The following is a 1,804-nucleotide window of genomic DNA, read 5'->3' as shown; positions in this document are numbered from 1 at the left end:
TTTAGCGTCGCTTAATTTTTCAGTTCCATATCTATAAGCATGTGGATTTATTGTTAGACCAGCTTCCTCCTTTTACAGATTATATTCATTGTACAGTTACTCCACCAGAAGACATGCTTCGTTTATGATTTCTAAGTCAAAATAGAATCTATACAGTATATGTGCACATAGTTCTCTCGAGACGTAAAACTATGACGCACCTTGCTCAGATTGCTTGGAAATAAAAGTTATGAACTAGTTGGGGAAAGTGACAAGAAGAATGAATGAACTGGAGGTAACCGGTATTTTTTTGGTTCATTTGGTTTGGACTTTTTTGGTGGGGGTGTAATGGACCTCGTGTAGTGCCAAAATCAATTGGCAGAGTGACAGACCCCAAATTGGGCCGGGGTCTGCCCAACACAATATGGGTGGTGTCAATAGTAGGACTCTTTCTGAATAACAGATTTTATTTGGGCCTTCTAAGGTTTAGGAAGTGGAAACGACAAGAAGTGTCGTCGAAAGTCGAAACTAGCCAAATAGTTTCTACTTAACCTGGTCCCAATCTATAAAATCCCACGCCCACACTTAATTTGTTTCGGTCTTCAGTAATTTGTGTGTTCTTGTTTACATAAGATTTCAGAGTTGAGCATCCCAGCTATCTACTGTACTTGGGTAAACAGCAGCCTAAGAAGCAATCAGATACCCGAAATGTGGCATAAAAACCTGGCTTAGGCCCAAAAAATGCACCGACCTTTCATCAGGCCAAAGTCTAGAGTCAAAACTCTAAAGTGGTGCATCCTAGTTCCTACTACCTGAATTGATACTGGTCTCTAAATGTAGGCCTCCGCCGCCAATGATAATCACCATTAGAGCAAGCACTTGGGTAAAATTCAGCTCTTGTGCTTCTTCGTCGTATCCAATGAAACTATATAAATACGAAGTTGAATAAGCTTGGCAGTAATTTTCACCAAAATTTGTTCAAGAGCAAAACAAGCTGCATTCATATCATAAACTAACACACATTACATTACAACTTCACTAAGCATACAACTCATAATAATCCCTAGAATCCCTAATAATCCTCACACCCCCTTCATCCCCAAACTCCAACTCGCCCAACAAACCTTCAATCAAACCCTTAACCTTCAAAACAATCCCACGACTCGAATCCGGCCACGTAACAAACAAGCTCCCTCTAATCTTCCTAACCTGACATTGCCCCAAAACCGCCGCACCCAATCCATCAATCAAACTCCCAGACGGAAAATAATCCACACCCTTAACCATCAAATCACCCCCACTCTTCTTTTCTTCCAATGTCTCCAACTTAAACATCATTTCCTCATCAGGGGCAAGTTTTCCACGATAATTACGGCTTTGTACTGAACCCAATATCAATGCCTTCTCAGGGTTAATTTCGTCTAATATAAATTTCGCAACGGCACGTGACATTTCGGATGGGATGGTGGAGGACTGAATGGTAATTAACACAGTATTGGGGTTGTTAGGAATAGTGTAGACTGAGGATGGGGAGTTTTTTTTAGTGTCGGGGAGGGTTAAAGTGGCTAGTAAGGATTTTTGTGTGAGGGAATTGATGACGTGGATTGAAGGGGTGGAAATAGCGATTATGAGAAGAGAGGGTGAGAGTGGGGTGGGTGTGGTGAAATGGAGAGAGGGTGGTGGGAGGAGTGGTGAAGGTGGTGTGAAGTTGTTTAGATCTTCATCGAAGAAACGAGAGGGTGGTGGGTCTTCTGTTAGTGGGTCTTCCATTTTTTTTTTTTTTTTTTTTTTTCTCTTGTGTGATGAGATATTGAGAATGAAGGCT

At 41.4% G+C, this 1,804-nt stretch overlaps 1 protein-coding gene across 1 annotated transcript; it reads right to left on the bottom strand.

The window, feature by feature from the left end:
* Positions 1-952: 952 nt before the first annotated feature.
* LOC147492501 (trigger factor) lies at positions 953-1,804 on the bottom strand. The gene has a single exon (XM_086566562.1). The coding sequence runs from the start codon at positions 1,747-1,749 to the stop codon at positions 1,018-1,020; it is 732 nt and encodes a 243-aa protein (XP_086422688.1). The 5' UTR covers positions 1,750-1,804; the 3' UTR covers positions 953-1,017.

The sequence above is a fragment of the Coptis chinensis genome, chromosome 6 (genome assembly GCF_015680905.1).
Source record: "Coptis chinensis isolate HL-2020 chromosome 6, ASM1568090v1, whole genome shotgun sequence".
In the NCBI taxonomy this organism is placed as follows: domain Eukaryota; kingdom Viridiplantae; phylum Streptophyta; class Magnoliopsida; order Ranunculales; family Ranunculaceae; genus Coptis; species Coptis chinensis.
This window is presented reverse-complemented; position numbering and strand designations above follow the sequence as displayed.